The following is a 20,940-nucleotide window of genomic DNA, read 5'->3' as shown; positions in this document are numbered from 1 at the left end:
TGAGTACACAGGTGCCCTAGGCCGGAGCCAGCATAGCAATATGCAGCGGACCGCCAGTAGCATACAGAGTCCCGCCAGTTTCCTTGATCTCCGGTCCAGGTGGGGAAAGTCGTGAAAGAGACAGTGTAGTGGGGTGGGAGCAATAGTGTGTTCCAGTATGTCCGATAATGTGGAACAGATGACGGTCCAGAATTGGGTTAAGTGAGGGCATTGCCAGAGAATATGAATGTAAGATGCTTGATCCATGCCGCACCGTGTAATCTTTTAGGTGTATGATGATATCTATGCAGGACTTTAAAATTGTATGAGCTTGAATTTCGAGTTATACGACACATCTCGAGTGCGAGCGCACATTCGAGACCACCTTTCGTCAGTGATCTCCACCTCTAGGTCCTCCTCCCAACTGTGTTTCAACTTAGTAAAGGAAGGGGCTGCCCCAGCCTGCAATAGAGAGTATAGTCTTGACACTTTACCTCTAAAGGATAGATAGGAACAGAGTTCTGCAACTATGGGTTCGTCAGGTGATAGGGTAGGGAAATCAGGGTATCTGGATTTGAGGTTCATCCGAAGGGAGGAGTATTGCAACCATGCAGTGGGCCGGCGCTTGAGGGACGGAGGGAGGTCTGACCACTCAATGAAGTTGCCTTGTTCGTATACATTGTGAAGTGTTAGGAAGCCAGCGTCAGCCCAGCGGGTCAAGATGGATTGCGGGATAGGTGGGACGTCAGGGAAGAAGTTCCACAGCGGTAGGTCTCCATGGAATGGGTGCGGTGTGTTAACCAAAGCCCAAAGTTTGGTAAGTGCCAAGGATGTGGTAGCCACGGGGTCTGCAGAGTCGGGGTTGGATGGTATAGGTTTGAGGATGAGGGAGCCAAGGACTCGATCGGAAACAGTGAGCCTCTCCAGTCGGACATGTGGGGGGGGGGGGTGGTCGGTGGTGTTCAACCAGGAGGTGAATTGGGATGAGCCACCACCCAATACCTAGTGAAGTCTGGAGCACCAAATCATCCCAATTCCTTAGGGGTGGTCAGCGTGGAGAGTTTAAGCCCGACAGCCCCCGAGTGCCAGAGGAAATTGTTACAGATATGGCGTAGTGACTTGAAGAATGCGTCTCCTGGCCATATAGGTACATTGGTGAAACGAATTAGGGTAATACTACCATTTTGAGAATTCCAATCCTACCTGCTAGTGAAATAGGGAGCCTAGTCCAACTGGATGTTTTAATGGTCAGGTTTGACAAATATTTCAAATAGTTGTCTTCGCGCAGCTTCGCAGTGTGACGGGACACTTCTACCCCCAGGTAGGTGATACTCGACAGACCACGTGAAGCCCATTAAATCCGAGGGGGGGTCGTGTAGAGTCTAAGTGGGAAAAATTAGATTTGGAACAATTTACCTTCAATCCAGATATGTCACCAAACCGGGCAGCGTCCGCAAGGATAGGGGCAAGATTGGTTTCTGGCGAGCAAATGTACAGAAGAGCGTCGTCCGCATAGAGGAGATGTCGGCTAGGCCCGCTGTGCGCATCCCCCTATGGGAGTTCGACCGGCGAATCATTTCAGCGAAAGGTTCAATAGCAACGGCAAAGATTAGTGGAGAGAAGGGGCATCCCTGTCGAGTCCCCCTGGCTACCTGAAAGGGGGTGGAACATCTGTCCTCAGTACGGACTCTAGCTGAGGGAGCGGTGTAGAGTAACTTAACCCAAGTTTGGAAGTTGGGACCAAATTTACATTTCTCGAGAACTCGCCATAGGTATTTCCACGAGACCGAGTCGAAAGCCTTCTGCATGTCTAGGGTGGCTGCCACCGCCTGCGTGCTGGGGTTGACCCTGCTGATCACGTTGAAGAGTCTTCTTAAATTTAGGGATGTGGACCTACCGGGAACAAATCCTGCCTGGTCAGGGTGAATTATGTGTGGCATAATTGGGGTTAGACGGTTAGCTAGGAGTTTAGCGTATATTGTTACAGCTGTCCATTGGGGTCTAGCTACGTCACTTTCCCGTGTGCCTTTGCCCGCGGTTTTGCCCAGAATCAGAACTCGCAACATGGAGGAACCCGAAACCGTAAGCAGCACACTAGTGTTTCGCGCTCCTCAGACCGAGCGAGTAGCCCCGCCCTCGACTTCCAGAATTGTATATCCAGCTACTGGAACTTCGGTACTACGTGTTGCTTCTCTATTCAGAGTCGCGCTGCGCACGTTAAGTTTGTTACTTTTTCTATTCAACAAATGCTATCTAGAGTTGCTCTCTCCACTTCCGTCATTCATTCTCTTCCCATTTCTCGTCCTCAACATTAGAATTCTCGATCCTTTTCTACGCTCTGTAGATCATCAGGAAGTCATCTCCTAGTTTCAACAACCGCTCCTGCCGCCATTGGTTTGTAGCTGACATCTGTTTAGCTAGATAGAGTTGTGATTCTCATGGGTTTTTCCTCACGCCTAATCTTGTGGTTATTTACAATCAACATTAGGAACCAGCCTCAGACATCCTTTTCAGCCCTCTATTCCTTCGAGTTCAAGACCCGTAATCTGTTATATGCTATTCATCCCTGGGTCTATTGTTTATGGGTAAGATCCAAATCTCTAATTGCATTTCTCTTTTCGCACATTGGACATATTTTTACTCCTTATCTATTCTATTAGGCGCTTTGCCAACATTTACCATCAGACTGAGATATAAAGACCTAGCATAGGCTTGTCAGGGTAAGCTCCCTTCTATACCCTTTACGATTTCAATAGACTTTGGAACCCATATTCTTACTTACCTGCATTTCTACTCTTTTGAACTAGAATCCTTCCTGACAAGAATCCGGACCACTTTAAAAACTAGCGTAAGTCTTTACCAGCTGCTTGCAGGAACCCACGCACCCCAGCAGCGCATCACAGGGTTTTTTCCCCTATTGGGGTTTTCCCCTCGAGATTCCACTTCTACCTAGCCTTTTGGCTGGGTTTAAGAGGGTTTTTTAGGTAATTCTCTTTCATCTTTTACGAGACTGTTGATCATCACAGAGGTAAGTGTTATTTACAACTGCCGAGAGACATATTTGGTTTCAAGTGCTTTATTATTATAAAGTTATTACATATATTTAAATATCACTATTAATCAGTGAGGGGCCGATATGAGCCACATTGGGAAGGGGGCTTGCCCGGTTTGAGGAGGACTAATCAATGCCTCCGAAGAATACCTTTATCACAAGATTCCTCCCAGAGGGACAGCATATGTGGGACCAGAAGTGACTTAAATTGCTTATAAAATTCCATGGGGAGCCTGTCGGGGCCAGGGGCTTTGCCAGATGCTAATGATTCAATGGCTTCGGTGAGCTCCTCGGGAGTGATGGGTCTCTCCAAGGAGATTCCAGCTTCTTCGGACAGGACAGACAGGGAAAATCAATTTCTGAGATGAGGGGGGCCATCAGCTTCCGAGTACAGGGAGGTGTAGAAGGACAGAAATTTCGCGTTAATGTCTTGTGGGGACACAGCCATGGATCCGTCCGGTCTCATCATGGACGGGATATTAGGGGCACCGAATTCGTGGCGAAGCAGCCTCGCTAGCATACGGCCCGGGCGTTCACCCTCACCATATCTCCTCGCTGAGTCGGAGGGGGGTGGGGGGGGAGAGGGGGGGGCAGTCCAGGAATTTGATCTCCCGTTCTGCGAGTTTACCAAAGTTATCTAGTTCCGAGCCCAATGCCAAGAGCGTGGTTAGGGAGTGATCGAGAGCATATTGGGTCTCGAGATTAGCCAGGGATGATTCGCTAATGGCGATGTCTGCGCGGATTCCCTTAAGAATGCCACATGCCTTGGAAATGGAGATTCCCCTCGTATATGCTTTGAATGATTCCCAGAGCGCAGCGTGTGTTGTCACCGAGCCAGTATTGACCTCAAAGAACTCTTCGATAGAGGATTCAAGCTCAGCAGCAAAAACCTGGTCGAGTAGTGCATGGGAGCTCATCCTCCAGTGTCGCGGTCTATCGGCATCAGGGCCCCAGTTCAGCGAGATGATAACCTGAGAGTGGTCTGATAGTGTTCTGGTGAGGATAGCCTGGTGGGATAGGGCCCCAACTAGCATGTCGGTTATAAGCCATCTGTCTATTCTAGAGTGTGAATCGTAGACTGAGGAATAGAATGAATACATGCGGGATTCGGGGAACATTAACCGCCAGGGATCGACTAGTTGACAGTTGAGGGAGTGTTGTGAGAATGGTATAAGCCGCTCTGGAGAGCTGGCGAGTTTGCGAGCCCGACCGGTCTAGGGTAACGTCCAATGTAGTGTTAAAGTCATCTCCCCATATAATCGGAATCAGGGGAAAGCTTTCAAGGACAGAGGATAGGCGTAAGTAGAAATCGGGGTCGTCAACATTTGGGCCGTAAACGTTTAGGATAGTTACCTCCTGGTATTTGCGCGTGCTGATGATCAAGACGTATCTGCCAAGGGGGTCTATACGTGAGTGATTGCATACAAACTTCAAGCTTCTGTGTTTTAGAATGAGAGTGCCGCGACTTTGGGTGGAATAGTTAGTATATCATCTTTGGGAGCTCCATTGCTTAGCGAACCGTTCACACTGCTCGGAGCGAGCATGGGTTTCTTGGAGGCAAAGAATTTTGACACCATGGCGCTCAGCATGTAACTGTATCTGGCGCGTCTTTTTGTGATTGCCCAAGCCCTGAACATTCCAGCTCATGAAAGTCAGGTCGTCACTCGCCATTCGTGTAGGGATGCTAGTTCAGCCTCGGCAAATAGGTTACTAAATAAGAGAAAGTCCATCGATCCGGGAGTGAGCGGATCTCTACCGATGTATATAAGATGTGGTGCTGTGGAGCATATGGCTCCCCTAGTGGTCGTCAAGTCATTTTTAACCATAACTTCCCCAACCAGAGGGATGAAACCCAAACCAATCAACAACAAAGACAGAGTGCTAGGCATCTGTGCTTGGGGGCTGTGCGTAGCCTGGCGATGGCGCACCAGACCGGGGAGAGCGTAAGGATAATAAACAATGCAGCAGTAAGTAGACTACATAGCATTGGCGCAGGGGAGCAGCAGGGCCCCGACATGATAGGATGAAAGCGGCCAGGAGTGTCAACAGTGGGCCCCAGTGCACCGCCACGAGGGCGACTAGTGAGCCCAGATATGGTTCAGGTGGATGCATGACCCAGGCGACCAGGCCCAGAGGCTTGAAAACTGGCTGTGTAATAGTCTTCAAGCTGGGATCTCGTCCGGATGTCCGAGCTGCTCCGAAACACAGTAAGGCCGTGCGACAGCCAATGTCAGCATCGCCAAGGATCGCCGGGGCAACAAGAGCAGACCTGGTGGCTGAAAAGTTTTCATAGGTGTATGGGTGCCATAATAAGCCTGGTCAGCCATGGCAGCCCAACTGATATAGGAACGAGCAGGGGTCGTCTTAATGTATGCATTAGTTTTCAAACATTTTTATTTCGTATTGATTTAGTAGTAGTGAAACCCCATAATACTATCCCCAGCTAAACGCCATTATTTTAAACTTTCCAGTCTTGAGGTTATGCTGCCCAACTGTGGGACACTTTCCCCAAGTTCCATTTCAGCCCTCCACTGCCCCATCGACTGCTCTAGTCCAAGTTCCAATTACTAATATAAATCTGAAAAAACAATCCTCACCAGCAGATAAAAGAAGACAAAGCACCTGAAACTAGATCAGTTACAGACCCGAGCGAAGGAACAGTCTTGACAGGAGTCCCGGGGCATTACCAGACCCGGTAATACCCCCACCATAGTTTATTGCTATTAGCATCCCTGTAAGTTTACCAAGTGCGAATGGGAAACTACTGCAAAACAAAAAGGGCACCATCGTAAAGGGAGGAAGGATCTAGACATAGTCCCTTCTCCCTTTACAGGGCAGCCAATGAGAGAAGGATGCGCCGGAACAAGTGTTACGGTGGATAGCGAAGGATGAGGCAGCGTAAGGTCACTGGCGTAAAGCCTGCATTTGAGCTCCCCGGTGACTGGGAGGGTCCCCTGGCCCCGCCTCCGGGTTGTGAATTGGTATGAACCAAGTGGAATAGGAGGAGGAGGAATACACCGATCCACTGGTACAATAACTCAATTGCCCAATCAGGCCCATTAGAAAAAGGGAGCAGTGCACTTTACTCAGGGGCATAGTTGCTGGAATAGACACCGTCCCACACACTAGCGCATTAAACAGGAGGAAGGAGAGAAGAAAAGAGAATGGCCGACCACAAGAGCTTCCAGAGACGTATCCCTCAGACAGTGGCAGAGACCAAGAAGAAGTCAAAAGCCTAGAAGGGCAACTCTTGGGTGGACAGCGAGAATATCACAGCCTAACAAAAACCCTAAGCAGGAGATATAAATATGTGCTGTGTGTTTAAGGCTGGGATACTGGCCCATGAGCGTTAATGGCAGCTACAAGGTTAGAATAAATAGGCCTTAACCCAGTTATGACATTCTTTGCTTACCTGATGCGTGTATGGAAACATCAGGAGGGCCAATTTCTTCATCACGTACGTAGTGTCAACAGCAAAAAAATACTTCAGCTTGTTTATGGACATGAAGCGGTTGATCTGTTAAGAAGTAAAAAATAAAATGTTCAGCTTCCAGTAAATATCTTAATAGATTCAGCACTCATTTGTTTATTGGTATATTTATTGCAAACCAACTACAATAAGTCCCATTGTACCCCTACTTGCACAAAAAGGGGGAGAACAACTATCATTCATAAGTTCAGGAGAGATTCAGCTCAAATAAGTGCAATAAAACAGAAACAGCAACGTATAGAATTAAAATACCACAAAGGTAGTGCACAAGAATACAACTAAACAATAAGGCAAGGGAGATGCATGTCAAAAGTTATTTTTGGAGCGAGGAGCAAGACATCAGATGTAGAGTGCAAGTAGTGCTAGGCATAGGAAGAAAATGCAGAAGTACAGGCAGTGCATAAATAATAAGGGAGGAAGGTTGCAAAGATCTGGACAAAGATCCGGCTTGGAGTGTTGCAAGCAGATGCTCCAGCAAGCAGAGTCCAGCATTCCTTTACGTTATTCTCTTTCTTGAATGGAGCAGTTTCAAAACAGATCTGACATGTAAGATACTTGATTACGTTATATAAGAATAGTATCCTTTTAAAGAGCCCTATTCTCTGACTAGAAGGGTGTCAAGAGGAGCAGGGGAAGGGTAGAAAGAAACCCAAATAAAAAACAAAATGCAGGCCCATGCGCCCTTCAACCATGAACCCACTTAAAGCATATTCTCCCACGCAAACTCACCAAAAACCCAAAAGGAATTCAACATTGATACTCCATTACACCAACTGCACCAGTTGGATGGCCGCTCACAACAAAGGTGGCCACTTTGCTTACAGATGATAGACAAAGTAAAAGGAATCCGTCTATCCTGCTCTACAGAAGAATTTTTTCTGTGTCTATTAATAATCCTATGCACAGAAACCAAGGAATCGTAACCTAAGGGACACTTGCCAAAACACAAAGACTACAAATGCAGCACAAAAGTGGAAAACACATGAAAATAAATAAATAAAATAAACACACCAATTACAGCAACCTTCACCAAATATCGACCCACAATACATAGCTCCACTCTTGCTCCTTCAAAATGGGTGCTGATGTAACGGCTATTTCAGCAGTATGCAATTGGTTATGCCCGATTGAGCAGCTGACTGACACCAAGGCCCCGCTCCAAAAGGCACGGGATATGGGGTTGTTGGATATTCCCCACTTTTCTGAAGCGCTTAGCCCAAGATGCAGGGGGTTCTGTGCAGGAAATCTTGATTAATTTTAAGATGGCTGGGATCAATGGCTGGGCTGTGTGTTTGTGTGGCGTCCATAGCTGGAACCCGTGGCCCGGCTCCTGGATAGCCTGGGATGTGTACCTGGTTTCCGTTCCATGCCTGGAACTGTGGTTTGGCTCTTGGCAGGATCTGTGGTTGGGCTCCGGGACCGGTGGTTAGGATTGTGTATGATTGATGGCTAGGTTCTGAGCCAAGTTGGGCTTGGGTCAGGCGGTTACATTGGGCTGGCCTCTGGGTCGACCTAGCTTCAGGGAGAAACTGTGTCCCGGCCCAGGAAAGATCATCTGCGTCCGAATGGAACGCAAGCAGAAGTGGGTTCAGGCCCAGGCTAAAATCTGGAACCGGGCTATGAGTCATGCTGCAATCTGGGCAGAACTGCGTTATGGAGTATTCTGGTAGAATGACTCGGCTTGGCTGCGGACAGGGTGCAAGAAGGGCACTGGCTCCAGGTAGAACAATGCACAAAGATACTTCTCAGCTTCAGAAGATGATTTTTTTAAACCATTTCAAAACTTAATGTGAAACAGGCCAGACTTCATAATAAGTACATGGATTAATCAGCCTCGACAATACTACTTTGAGAAGCATCATTTTGTGAAATTTTTGAAGATGCCATAACTATGAGAAGAGTACAGAGCTCTGGGCTGTCTATTCCGGGGTACACAGTACTTGCTCTCGTGGCTAGCCAAAGTGTAGCAAATAGAACCACTAGGAGGGTACCGCTTGCGGCCACTGGCTGACTTTTCCTGCTTTAGAGCATCCCACCAGACTTTCAGAGGTACCAGCCTATATGAGGATCTAGTTATTTTTTCGGACTATGGCTAAGAAAATTAATACTCTAGTAGATAAAAGAACAAAAAGAAATACAATAAAAATGTCTGATCCTGAGCTTTTCAAGATAACATTAATTTGGAGAAACGTTCATAATAGTAATGATAATTACATAGTGCTTATGCCAAAACAGGGCATGTAGATTGTTTTTAAAATATACAATTATTACCCAAATTGCTTCTCATATGTAGATATGTATCCTTTAATTGCAATGAAAAGAACAGGAGGTTGCCATTTTAGCTTTGTGCATGAAATGTGTGCTCATTTATTTATTGCTCAGTTGATATTTATGTGGTCTTATTTTTGTAGAAGACATTTTCATATGGAACAGTCTTTGCCTGGGTCTCTTCATCTCAGTCAAGCAGGGTATTGCGGCCCGTTCTTTAAGGTAACTTGCAACCCTACAGAATACACGCTTGGGGGGGTGGGGGTGAGGGAGGGGAGGGCTAGCACATCCTCAGAGTGAGTAAAATGAGATCCGTTATATAAAGATACTAGGAAAGGGTATGGTGTCGTGGGACTCAATTTGCCTGTTCGTTATCCAAGCAGTGTTCAGAGAAGTGCCAGGGAGAACCAAAAGCATATAAGTGGAAGATGGCGATATGTACATCCTGTGGTCAGCAGGAGAAGTTAGGAAAAGTCAAGGAATTCACAAAGGAAGAAATGGAAACGGTAATCTAGTGCTACAACCCCCTGGCGCTGACATGAACCATCTCATGACGATCACGCCAGCTGAAATCCAACAGAAACTCACCCAGAAAGGCCAATGGCTGTCATGATCTGGGAAGGGCTATTCATTTACAACAAACTAGAAGTAACTGTTAGCTGCAATCCCTAAAGTGTGTCCCTGAAGGGCTGATTGAGGACAGATCCAGAACTAAGCAAAATAAAAAAGAGTCGGCAGCAGATAATTTGGACAGATTAAAGAGGTTTACCCAACGTCCCAGAATATTAAAACTAGAAGATACTGGTTTATTACAAACCTTTAACACATACAATATAATTCAAATCATAGTTTACAACCCATCAGCAATCAATACAACAAATCCTAAAAAAATAAAGGCATTTTTAAAACATAATAGATCAATACAATATTTCTTTATCCAAGATAGAAAAGCCCCAAAAAATAAAATATATCCCTTCCTAAAATCCCATGATAATCATGACCAGTACCCTTTTTATTTCCAGATACCTGAACACCTAACTTCATCTTATTGAGAGGCCCTATATCCTTTACAGAACCTCTTTCCATATATAAAAAGCTGCCGTAGTAATCATCAGAGTCCCGAGTGAATAAAGTACTACACAACTTGTCACCTCCTATATTCTCCATTTTACTAACAAATTAATTATAACTCTGTTCATAATTTGTTCGTCGCTCAGGACATTGTTAAAATATGGTGAATCGTCTCCATGCTACTTTCACACACTCTACATAGTATCTGTTCATAGGAGATACCCTGCCAGGTTCCTAATAGGTCATACGTTTTCAGTGGTTTAAAGCGCAATTGCATAATAAAATCTAACCCCCACATTTTGGATTTTAGTAATCTACCAAAAAAAGGGAAAAGGAAGTAGAAACCCTTGTGTCGCATTCTTTCAATTTGGATTTCTCCACCAATTTATCAACCAACTGGCCTCTATCCCACAAACTAGCTTTGTTTCATTGCTCTAGTAGACAATGTTAAATTAGTAATTTCTACTACCTTAAAATCTATATTCTTAAAATAATCCACACACTTAAAAACTCTAGTTTGTCTTTATATTCCTGGCCATATATGTAAAATGTTTTAGTAAGAATGAGTCTCTCACCATCCTCCATGATGTTGTTAGGGATGCGTGGCATTTATCACTAGACAATACAGGTGAAAAAGCAGTAGCAAGTGCCTTTGTTTCGGGTGTGCAACTAAAAATGATAGACTGGCAGATCAAACCCCTATCTGAACTGTGATGGTGGGGAACCACTGCGTTGCTTGTTGGGAACTGAATAACATTGTTGGAGTACAAGCGGATGTCCTTACAATGACGAAAACTCTGGAGCCAGGCCCCACAATAGGGCAGAAAAGCTTTCAGAGGTGGGACAAGGTGGAGGGATCGAGGAGAAGTGTCCTACAGAATGGAGAAGAGGGAATTCCCTTGTAAACCCCTGTAATTACTACAAGCAGGAGGGTCACTGATCGAAAGAGAATAGGTATCACCCCTGGTGAAATTTTCCCCCCTGCCTCCAGAGCAAGGAACATTCCCAGTCTCAATGCCCCTAAATCTAAACCAAAGAAGCCAGTGCACTCATCCCCTAACAGACACAGCATTTTGGGGGACTTACTGGTTACTACAGACTATAGATATTAGGATAAGCAGAGATTATAAACACATTACAGCAACTGACTCAAATGAATACACCAGAAACCTTGCAGTCGACAGAATAAACAGAGAAAGCTGTTGAGTTTTGGTTATGGCTGCTCAATTACAAAAAGAAATGTACACATTGTATTGCCACAAAAAGAATGGATTTTCACAAGCTGTCCTCACACAAACTAAAAATAATAAAGACTAATCATGCTTTATAATACAGCATTAGTCCCTTTTGCATCCAGAACGCTTCCATGTCTCATGTCCTTTGCGGCTGCTGAGATTGTGGTGCAGCAATGCAAATGCATAGTATTAGGGTCACATTGAGTAAATAAGTCGCTACCCCGAATACCATGACTGCTTTATACTGTTAAAATTAGACACAATAAATGTCCAAAATATGAAATGCTGATATTGAACTCTTCAAATATAGACCTGCTTCTGTCTTGAATCCTGCTTCATTGTTAACTACGCCATTAGAATGAGAACCACATGAGTAATAACGGCCAAACTCCTAAACCCCAGATATGACTTACTCGACACACCATTACAGAACCTCACAAACTGGTCTATTTCGTGGATGGGTCTTGTATTTGATGAAAAAAGTTTGACTAACAGCTAGTTATGAATTTTATTCATCCCGGAAAAGTATCAGAAATCAGTACGTTGCACAAGTCTTCTAAACATCCTCATCTTCTCAAATTAAAAACCGGTTTTGTGCCAGTCCTCTTATACTACCTCGTTCATAAGTAATCATTAATTGCCCCGCGCACCAACCACTTAGTGACAAGACTTCCACAGAAACATGTTAGCAGATGCTGCTACTAAACTGGTGGCCTGTTCAGACTCGAAATCTGAAGAGATTTTAAGAATTAAATTTAAGAATTGGCTAAGGAACAAAATGGTGGTTATGGCCTCTTGAACCCAGCTGCAATGCCTAAACAAGCTAAAAGTCATGCAATGTTGGCTGGGGACAGGATGGGAAGAGTGGGCCAAAAGGTACATACGTAAAAGACACAGTGTTATTCACAGTTAACAGTCACTGTATCTAGGCAAGTGGAACACCGTCTGTAGGTTTAGAACTCAAACCAGTGTACATAACATGTTCTGGCCGATGGAAAGAACTAAGCCAGTACGTTTGCAATACAATATGCCATCAAGACTAAAGTAAGAACCCCATGTAGGTTTCAAAACCCATTACAACTCTGACAGTTCCGAAAATTATTGATGCAAGGAAACAGCTACACATCTTTCAAACAGTGTTTGATAAGGAAACAAGCTTTTCAGGTAAAGAACTGATATGCCACCCTTTTGCACTCCTGATGTTTTATGTGTAGTAACTAAAGGCATTAAGGATAATCTGGTCACCTATACCGTTGTAGGGCTAATACTTCTTTCACGTGTTATACACACCTACATCAAACAATCCTGCTAAGTAACAGGGGTAGTGCAAGGATCTATGCAACAACACCTCCACCAATTACTACTGCAAAGATGGTTTATGTTGAGAACAGAAACAATGACTATACAGAAGGGAGGTGACCTAGAAAAATAGTGATGCCCTGAAGAGTACGGACATGAAGACTGGGGGCTTAATAAAGGCTTGTCCGTATAGACCTGGCTCCCATGAAACATGTCCTATGTAACAGGGTGAGGGAAATTTTTCTTTATATACCGTCGCACTCCAGTGAGAATGGATGACATGTGGGACAATATTGGTTTTCTTTTGATGTATTCTGTTGACATGATTATTCTACTTTCAACGGATTTAATATTTCTGTCTATATGCCACACTAAACATTTCCCTGCTCAGCATATTTTATACACACACAATCATTGACGTGATCCTGTGCAAATAATCCTATTGTCTGTTTATTTTACAAGATGTATTTGTATTATGTGGACTGTGTTTGAAAGTTATTGAAAAGAGCTTTGTGCAAGGGATTCTTCTTCTAGGGTCATGTGATGCTAGACAGCATGGATCGTGGCCCTAAGGATGTAATCATGGAAAGATACAAGCACATGTGGCAAGGAACGATGGCAATTTGGCCATCATTGGGCAGGAGCTTTCTAGAAGGAACTGGTCAGGCGATTTGTGTAAGTGAAATCTATGTTGATGACAGACTGGCCTACCCATCTTTACAAACTGGCCAGTGGAGAGAGGGTGGCTCGCTAAACTGGTTTTTAGTCACCCAACTACCTAATAACAAAAGCGCAGCTAAAATCTCCACCACCAATTATTCGTGATCGGTCAGATGTTTGCACCTTATCGAGGCATGAGATACTAAAAAATCTGTCCACAAAAGAATAGTTAAAAAGGTCAAATACAAAAACCTCATTAAGGATGGCCCACAGCTAAACAGCTGCACAAAGAATCAATACTCCTAGAAAGGTACCCTTCCAAGCTTATTAATGCCTCCCCATCTTGGAACTAACTTTACCAAAACATTGGAAGGACACTTCATGGCAACTGAACGAACTTAAAACATTGAAGAACTCTCACTTCAGCAACAAATGCATGCATGCACACACACGCAACACACACACAGTATCTTGTCTAGTAGCACTCTTTAAATTGTGTCTGAGATATCGAGAGAGTCCTCATATTAATCTTCTCCCACTTGGGCATGTGTGAGAAAGTGAAATCTTCCCTTTCTTGGTCAAGCATGAGTGTCTCAATCCCTTGTGTGTAGGTTTGTGGCATTACCACAGTGATGCAGAAGTAGAAATGAACCACGTGAGCGTATGCCCCACAACTACCAGTGTTAAGTGGTACGTGTGGGTGCGTTTCCCCTTGCTCAGTGTCAGTGTTCAAAGAACATGTACTCTAGTGTCTGGCACCATTGTGTGTTGGGGTCATGCACAGAACTAGACTTCAGTTCTAGCTCATTGATGCGCTTTCCTGCATTGAACAGTTCAGTGTCATGACTGTCAATTCAGAAGTGCTCCCTTTGTTATTGTTCAGTATGCTCAACACAGCCAATGTCCCTATGAAATCCTGTTTGCCTGCAGAAAACTGCTGCTCTTTCTTTAGGCACCAGGTTTACTGATACCTTACTCTACATATCTTTTGGTCAGTGCTGTGCATCATGACATTGCAGTGTACCCTGCTGCTGAATGCCTGCACACTAAGCCAGGATGCTGCACCCAGCGTATGAGCCTCTGTGACCTTGGCACCCAATTTTAGGGTGGGCTAAATGCAGACCAGTTTGGCAGTCTTTGGCAGTGGTTTTGGAGTGATCTCTGCTGCAGCCTTGTAATAACCATAGGTTGTCACTTCAGGGGTGCCTTTGGGGATTGGGGGAAGGGTAGGGTGGGAGACTACTAGGTACAACCTTCATTTGATCAGACTTTCTACTTGGGGTGTCAATTCCCTGTGATTTGACCTTCACGATATCCTTTGGTATACCTTTGAAGGTTGCTGCATTAGAGGCCTCTTGGTTTGAACTTCTGGGAAGCTGTACATGCCTCTAACAGTGTGCATGTTGAGCCATGATCTTCGTGCTGCAAGTTAGGCAGAATTTAAAAGAAGTTTTCTCCATGTGGCCATTCAGCTCTTGGGGAACTTAACTATAAGCATAAATGATCAATTGCGCCTACATCTCATCTCAGGTGTCTGTTCTGAAGGGCTCTTCCTCACACCAAACCTATGGTGGTACTGTGAGACAGGCATGGTATCAAGAGAGACAGACCCAAAGGTAACAGTTTCACAAACCTTTATTGAACAAGGTTCCGGGGTTGGTGTAATACCCAACTGGCCCCAACTCTAGAGGGGTTGTTCCCACAACTGACGTGTCTAAGGGCTGCAAGGGAGGCATGGTATCACAAGTAGACACTGACACCAGAGCTGCAAGTTTCAAAATCTTTGATGGTTTAAAAAGGGGGTTGACAACTATCTTGTCCTATAGCTAAGATGGGAGTATATTCAACCATCAAACAAAAGGAAAATACAGTCCTAGTCAGTCCTTAGTAAAAATAAAATGTCCTATACTAATAAACCTAATGCCTGCCCTCTTTCGAATACAATAAATGTGTAAACCGTGAAATGCAAAACTCCCCTCCCCCCATCCCCCATGTTTTGTAGCACGGGGTAAGGTGGCATACTTGGACCTTGCGACACACTCTGGCTTCAGACACAAGGATGCAGTTTGTTTAGTGGAGCAGGGCCCACTTGGCTTTACACAAAAAGTCACTAGTTTATCCGCTGGACCTCTTGGCTTTGTCACTCCAGCCCAGGTCACCTTTTAGCTTATAATACAGTTCAAATGTTTTTTCTCCTTCTGGTTACCACAATTCAGTACAGGTTTCCCTCTGCCGGGCTCAAACCTGTCAATCACAATTCATAGGGGTTCCCTTCCCCAAGCTTCAATCACTCTTTCATAGGCTTCCCTCCGCCAGGTACAAGCCTCCTTTCACTTTCCTTCCGCTGTCGAAAACATTCGAAACAGCGAGGCTTTTGCTCATACCTCTGCATGACCACTTCGACCTGCTTTCCTCAAACGTCACTTTCTCTCCTACACCAAAGCCTCTTGGTAAAAGTAGTTTTGAGCACAGTACTAATTTCAAACTCAAAGCTCCCTCACATCCAGGTTTGCCTCTTCCGGGATCAAACCTAACAGTTCAAATCTTGCATCTCAAGATTCTTTCTCTTCCCGCCGCTTCTACGGCAGACATTTCACAAAGACTTTCAATTGGGCAATCTTCTTTCACCAGAACAGTTCTTTACAACACTTTTTTTAATTTAGTTTCATACAAAACTTTTAAAAATACATAGAAACTGGTTTCAACAATTTTCCTGCATCCATCCAGAACAATTGCTCAGTTATTAATTATCTCTAAGGAAGATCATTATTTTTCTTAATATAATGCACGTTTTTGTCCATTTCCCTCAGAAATGATATTAACGCAAATGTTATCTTGTTGTTAGAACCATCGTAAAATGCGCGCCACCATTCATCTGGTTGCCACGTTGTTCTTTGTGCTATCTCGGTTCCAAGTATTTTCTGTCTCTCTTTTTCCATGTCTGGGCAATAAAGAACAAGATGTTTAAGTGTTTCAGACTGACTATTACACAGCCTACAGACTATATCACTTTGATTTCTTTTGTTTAAAATGTTAAAAATGTCCTTTGTTTGGAATGGATTCATTCTAAACTTTGAGAAGACATTCCTTGATGATCTACAAGGGAATTTTAGTAGATATTTTGGTAATTTATTGAATGCCTTGGCCTCAACTGACACAATTTGCATACATCGGTGGCGAGATCTCTGTTGCTCCGTTTCCCACCAGTCCCTCTGCCATAATCTCTTTTTAACTTCATTGGGGTTTGTCCATAATGTGTCTTTAGTAGTATTTAAGGTCTGAAGTATGTCTTCACATTACTGCTCCAACAAGTCTTGAATTGATTCATTTTCAGTTTCCACATTCCTTTTTAGTATTTTGAATTGCGGTAAGCAACTTTTGGCAGATATTTTACTATATAGCGTCAAGGTGCTCCATATGATTTTTGCAGTTATCGAAATGAGACTAAGCTCAAACCTGATACAAGCAAGTGGCGTTCCACTGGGTAGCTGCAAGATCTTTCTCCAAAATAGGTATTCTTTACAACACTTTGCTTTCTCTTGCGTCTTATCGTAACACGCACAACCTTCCTTCGTCAGATACTGTTGCCGTCAAATTTCATTTAACAGACCGGAAGTTCATAGCTTTCATTCACCAGCTGTGTTAATTCATGGTCTTCCTTCACGGCTTTGATCCTGAAGTCAAGGATGATACCACAACTACTGCGGCACCTCCCAAACTCTGCCATTCACGCGGAAGGGTGGCTGGTATCCTTAAAACACAAAAGAGGTTGGTCTCTTCTCTCCAGCTAGCCTCCTTGCGCAATCTTCAAGGCCCTTCGGAGGTAATTATCTTTCACCGGGGTAGCCAAGGTTTCTCTGTACCTCGGTTCCGTCCCTCGGCCTGTCGCCCTGCTCAGTCTGGTTCACAGTCGTCCTGGAAGAACCACCTTGCTCCCAGTGTGTCTCAGTGTTCCACCTTTTAACCATGTGGGGAGAGATAATGGGTACCAAGTATATGTAATTAAGATACATTGCCTGATCTTATTAGTGGGACAAGTCCAATGTAACTCCTTTCAGTCTCAGACCTCCTCTTCATAGGCTCAGTGTAGGTAAATGGGGGAATCTGGGAAGTTGGAATATCCTATAAGTTAGAATGGGACAGGGGAATTTGGAGGGGGGGATACCATGTCTTGCCATTGGGCATTCTCCACTCACTCCCCAAGGACCCCGCACCCAGGTGATCCTCCCGCACTTGTCCACCCACAGGGTCTGGATCCAAAGGCAATGGCTGTGCCCTGGCCACCTGAGTAAGGGATCCACAGGGTTTAGGCAGTGAAAAACCCTCTGGTTTTTCACAGGGCCGTTGATGTCTGAAGGTCCAAAACCAAACTGTCTAAACCTATGCTTGCCCTCACTCTGACAAAACGTGAAAGGAAGTCTTCTTAAAGAAAAATAGTGGTTCAAGAAAGAAAAGAAATGTAAACCAAAGCTGGTTTCAGGTACTTTTACCAATAGGCGTAGTTCTGCCAGTGCAATATAGTTCAATTCAAAAGGGGAGCTCTTGGAATCTTCCACGCAGGGTTCTTGCAGCAAATCAATAAAGTTCACAATGTCTCTGGGTCTCTTGGGGTTGCTTTCCCCAAGCTCCAACTCCTCTGGTGCCAAATAAAAAACACAGTTCTTGTCAGGCCTCTCTTTACAACATACAACAAGGTCTCTTGCACATTTCTTGTTCGGCCTCTCAGGGTTCCCTTCCCCAACCTTAGGCCCCTTTAGACCTCAAAACAAGACAAGTTCTCCTTGTCGGGATGTACCTTTCACTGTACAGTTCTTACATGATGGTAGTAAGAAAGACCTTCGAAATGCTGGGCTCTTTGCTCCCACCAAGCGTGACCACTCTGACCTCCAACCCCTCTACTTATTCCTTGTGCCCTTCTTCTGGCACCTTTTCCCTTCTGTGCCTCTTTCACTGTTCTTTTCCACTTCACAGTGCCTCCTGCACGCTGCCTTTTCTATTGTAAACACTTGCACCCTCTTCATCTTGCCATGCCTCTTGCACATTTCTCTTGTCTTTATCGTGTCCATGCTACCCTCTGTTCCTTTTGTCGTGCCACTTGCACTTTCCTTTTTCAACCTTCGTGACACTCGTACCCTCTTTTTGCTTTCTCTTGCATTTACTTTCCGCTCTCTTTAGTTTCTTTCTTAATTTCAGCTTTCTTTACCTTCGTGCCGGTTATAAATCCTTTCTGTCTTCACTCCACGCTCCAGCCACAGGCATGCTCCAGAGTTTCTCTTCACTGTCACAAAACTCACCGGTTAGCGCAGCGCTGGCAAGTGGGCACCTCTGGATACACTGGGTCGAGGTCAGGGTCTCACCACCTGCCCCTCAGGCGCCCTTGGGACCGGAGGGAACACACACACTGAATATGGGCACTCAGTCAGTAAAATGTAGGGCTGCTTGGCATTGCTAATGACAGTTACAATACATTTTATTCAAATACAAAGTTAAAACACTAAAATAAGAAGTATGAAAATACAGATTCAATATGGTGTCCACGATGCACATATGGAAACCACTTTCTACAACAAATTATGAAGTCACCTGTCTTTTACTATTCCAAAACAGTCATGTTGAATGTGAGGTTAGCAGCACACATGAGAGGCCTATTAACAGTAGATCTGAAATAGCTCTGTTCGGTGTCACAGTTTTGTGTTTCTAGATCAAATGAGAGCACATCTATGGATAGGTATATTCCTCTTTTTTGTGCTCCTTTGAATCAGTCTTTAGGACACAAGATGTTACTAAAATATAAGTTTTCAGAAAACTGGAACCTGGCAGTCGGAGCTACACTGAATCCATCAGCCGAGGATTACAACATTGTACTGACTCAGAGTGCCCACGTTCAGTGTGTGTAAAAGCGGGGTAGGTTCCTGTGGAATCTCTTTGTTCCCTCAAGTGTCTGTCCTCATCCACAAGACCCCCACCATTATCAAAAAAAAAAAAAAAAGGACTCTCCCCCCCCCCCCCCAATCCTCTAAATATGTTGTATCCTATTCCTTCAGACCAGGACAAGTCCTAAGCGAACAATCTTGCTGGACTTGGCCAGCAGGTCGCAGGCTGCCTCACTCCGGCTCTCGGGAGACATGGCTCATCAGCCACGCTGCAGTCCTTCAAACACCCCAGGCTAGCATCTCGGCACGCCACTCTTCTCCAGACTCTCCAGGCTGCTCTTCCTGCCTCTTCCCGCACCTTGGCTCCTCTGGTCCTGTCGACATCCCCTGCTCACTCGCTGCTTCCGGCAAAACCACACCTTTTATACTGGTGTATAAACAGGGATGGAAACCATCAAGAATAGAACAGATCTAACCAATGAAGGACTAGAAGATTTATTATTTACAAACCGCCTTGAAAAACCCCAACGAGCGAAAGGATTTGGCCACAAGAGTTGGCGAGACACCAGACTAACAGGACAGGATGTTAAAGTCACACAATTACTAACTCACTGCCATTTGTGATGTAATGAAATGGCATTTGCACCTATTTAACAATATATAAAACACATGACTTATTTATGAGTTGCGTTGATAGCGGAGGATTCTTACAAACGCTTGAATATTGGGTAGCGGCCCAGCCTCAAAAGGTAAGGGCTCCCCCTTGGGGAGAAGGGACGAGAACTGATGAATCATCACAATATCTCTGGGTTTAACACTGTAAACATACAAGCAAACAACTATAATGAAGTCTCGTCGGCCTCTTAAATACAGTCTTTCAAAGAGCCTTAAACAGCATAAACGACCGTTTACCTCTTTATTCACAATATCTTTGCCCTGTGTGGCGATGGAGGAGCCATATGTCATGGCCACATTGGCCATTGGGTCGGTGAAGAGGTTGTTGACGTTGAAGCCCATGTCGATGCCCTGGTTGCCGTAGACTGCCTGGGGAGGCGGTGCAGCACCACTGGTGTCATCAAAAAGCTGGTTGGGGTCTGCCATCTGCGGAGGTGGTCCTCTTCCTCTATGCTTCGAGCCTAGAAAAGGCAGAGATCCACAACACATGAATGAAAGTGACAATGCACAGTTACAAGCAAACTGAAACGGCTACATGCAATTTATATTTTAGACATATTAAGTCAAGACCAGTTTACATGTAGCTTTTCATAGTGATCATCCGATCATGCAAAAGAGTTACTCGGCAGTGTTGAAAACTGGGGGTACACAACTGTCAAACACTATATAGATTTCCCCAACATACACTAGAAATTGTCACAACTTCACACAATTGTTTGGAATTTAGTTCACATCAGCAGGCAAACCACTGAAACATTTACAACTTAGGAGAAGGGGATTTCACAAGGAACAAGCAGGAAAAAAAAACAATTGTTTTCTGTACGCCTCTCTAGCAAATCTGAGCTAACCCAATATGCACCCAACTTTACAATAGATGACAGGAACAACCACTCCATGGCCCCTAAACACTCTTAGAGGTTTTAACAAGCAGAGCCAAAAAACTTGCAGATAACTGACCTAATCATTGCTTGTCCACTAAGAAAATTAGATTTTGCATCAGTTCTTAAACAAGTAGACTTGTATATGTTAAGGCGTCTGTTGCTGTTGAGAAGTCTACAAGACGGTGGTGGGTGGGGTAATTTTCAGTTCTATGTGAAAAGACCTCAAGAGAAAAAGTCAGATTTACAATGTTTTTACGATCAAAAGAAAATCGGGAATTGTAAAGGTATTTTTCTCTTGAGACATTAAAAAAAATATATATATATTATTTTTTTTTTTAAAAGCCCGCAATTGTTCCTACCCATACCCCCCTCCCCTGGCCCCCACCGGCAGGATTTAAGCCCCAGCACCCCATTCCCACCCGCTGGATTTCAACTGTCAGGAATGGCCTCAAAGAGT

The 20,940-nt window shown here is 44.5% G+C and overlaps 1 protein-coding gene across 2 annotated transcripts in view; it reads right to left on the bottom strand.

Annotated features, from left to right (window-relative positions):
- Positions 1-20,940, bottom strand: part of YIF1A (Yip1 interacting factor homolog A, membrane trafficking protein) — a 278,804-nt gene that overhangs the window by 198,524 nt on the left and 59,340 nt on the right. For both annotated transcript variants that reach the window (XM_069644883.1, XM_069644882.1), the window contains exons 2-3: positions 19,840-20,063; positions 6,444-6,548 (exon numbers count right to left, since the gene is read on the bottom strand). In XM_069644883.1, coding sequence (XP_069500984.1) covers positions 6,444-6,548; positions 19,840-20,063 — 329 coding nt within the window. The remainder of the gene's footprint in view (positions 1-6,443; positions 6,549-19,839; positions 20,064-20,940) is intronic.

This window comes from Ambystoma mexicanum, chromosome 2p (assembly GCF_040938575.1).
Source record: "Ambystoma mexicanum isolate Mex_15411 chromosome 2p, UKY_AmexF1_1, whole genome shotgun sequence".
In the NCBI taxonomy this organism is placed as follows: domain Eukaryota; kingdom Metazoa; phylum Chordata; class Amphibia; order Caudata; family Ambystomatidae; genus Ambystoma; species Ambystoma mexicanum.
This window is presented reverse-complemented; position numbering and strand designations above follow the sequence as displayed.